Source organism: Antrostomus carolinensis, unplaced genomic scaffold (genome assembly GCF_000700745.2).
Source record: "Antrostomus carolinensis isolate BGI_N321 unplaced genomic scaffold, ASM70074v2 scaffold43663, whole genome shotgun sequence".
Lineage (NCBI taxonomy): Eukaryota > Metazoa > Chordata > Aves > Caprimulgiformes > Caprimulgidae > Antrostomus > Antrostomus carolinensis.
This window is the reverse complement of record NW_010303984.1, coordinates 560-2,540: the sequence shown is the minus strand read 5'-3', so window position 1 is coordinate 2,540 and position 1,981 is coordinate 560. Positions and strand designations below refer to the sequence as shown.

At 56.6% G+C, this 1,981-nt stretch overlaps 1 protein-coding gene across 1 annotated transcript in view; it reads right to left on the bottom strand.

The window, feature by feature from the left end:
- Positions 1–319: 319 nt before the first annotated feature.
- Positions 320–1,981, bottom strand: part of LOC104522096 (transducin-like enhancer protein 3) — a gene marked incomplete at both ends in the record, with an annotated part of 2,215 nt that continues 553 nt past the window's right edge. Inside the window, 2 exons of the mRNA XM_010164291.1 lie at positions 320–502; positions 1,630–1,777. Of these exons, the coding sequence (XP_010162593.1) occupies positions 320–502; positions 1,630–1,777 (331 nt within the window). The remainder of the gene's footprint in view (positions 503–1,629; positions 1,778–1,981) is intronic.

Here is a 1,981-nt window from a genome sequence, read left to right as displayed (position 1 = left end):
GAATCTAGAACTCTTCCAGAGATACCCACCCCAGTCCCTCCCCTGATGGGACACATCCCAGCACACGGGCAGGCACTGGATTCCCTCCTCCCACACAATGTGATGATCTGCAACCATGACCAGGATCATTTTATGGAGATAACCCCCAAATGTATCATCCATGGGATGGATCCTGCTGGAAACCTCCATGCTCAGCCCTCCACCACCACCACCACACCATGCAGTGACCCTTCCCACTGTGGTCCTCACACTCATCTCCAACCATCACCAATGGGGCCAGAAGAGCCAACCCCCTTTGGGGGGGGCCAGGAGAGCCAACCCCCTTTTGGGGGGGCCAGGAGAGCCACTTACCGCAGTAGGCGAACTTGAGGGAGAGGACACAGCTCTCATGGAGGTGCAGCTGGTACTTGTCAGGCTTTGTGTGGTGCAGCACTTCCACGTTGCTGCTCTCCATGCCCACTGCCAGCCACTCACCCGTTGGGCAGTACCCCAGTGAGAAGATCTGTGGTGGGGGGGACACAGAGGGGATGGTGAGGGTAGGGGGTTTGCACCCACCATTGGAGAGAGATGCCAATCGCCCAGGCATGAGCCAAGCTGGGGTTGACTCCTTTGGTAGACCATAATAACGTGATGGCTTTGATTGTAAACACCTTTCTGGCATCCTCCAGAAGAGGAAGACTCAGTGTGGAAGGCAGCGAGACTAAATGAGCTCTAAGCCATGGCTGCTCATGGGCTGGAAACAGCGGTGGCCTGGCTTCTGGATCCCAGAATGGCCTGGGTTGGAAAAGCCCTTGAAGCTCATCGAGTCCAACCATGAACCCAACACTGACCAGTCCCCTATGACTAACCCATGTCCCTCAGCACTGTGTCTACATGACTCTCCAAACCCTCCAGGGATGGGGACTCCACCACTGCCCTGGGCAACCCCTTCCAATGCCTCAGAACCCTTGCAGCAAAGAAATTCTTCCTCACATCCCATCTCAACTGCCCTGGCCACAACTGGAGCCCATTTCCTCTTGTCCTGTCCCTTGGGCCTTGGTTGAACAGACCCACCCCCACCTCTCTCCACCCTCCTCCAAGGGACTTGCACAGAGCCACAAGGTCTCCCCTCAGCCTCCTTTTCTCCAGGCTCAACAACCCCTGTTCCCTCAGCTCCTCCTCAGCACACACATTGCTCTGGCCCAACTCCATGACCTTCCTGCAGCAGGAAGTCCTGACCACCCATGCTGTGGGGTGAGCAGCTGGGATGCAGCAGAGATCTCAGCCATGCAGTTGCCTTTCTGGACCCTGACCACACAACTCCAGTCTCACCAGCCGTATGGCACTGGTGGAGGGTGCTGGTCAGCCCTGAGGAGCTGCAGTGAGGTTTGGAGAGACATTTCCATGTGTTTGGAGCAGCCATACGAGACCTGTGAACACCAGGATGGCTCCAGCCCCATGGACACTCCTGCACATCCCAAGGGGACACGAGATCCCAGCTTTGCCATTTTCCCAGCAGGAAAAACCCCATCCCACAGCCATTCAGCCCCCGAGCTGGAGGGATAAACCCTTGTGCAGGGTCGTCATGAGGAGCTGCACAATGAGACCAGGACATTGCCCCATCCTGGGATCATGGCAGCCCGTGCTCACCTGGGAGGTGAAGTCGTGCTGCTGGAGCTGCCTCCCTTCCCGCAGGTCCCAGGAACGCACCGTGTTATCCAGACCCCCCGTCCACAACTTCGTACCGTCGTGGGAGATGTCTATGCAGCTGGCACCGTCTGTGTGGCCTTGGAATTGCCTTGAAACAGGAGAAAACATCATGTATGTGTTCAAGGGGAACACTAAAAAAATGGCACTGAGGTTGGTTCCACGGAGCTGGTGCTCAGGATGCATTTCCAGCACCCAAGCATTCCAGTTTTAATCAAAGCCCAGACTGGTTTGGGTTGGGAGGGACCTTAAAGCTCATCCAGTCCCAACCCCCCTGCCAGCAGCAGGGACACCT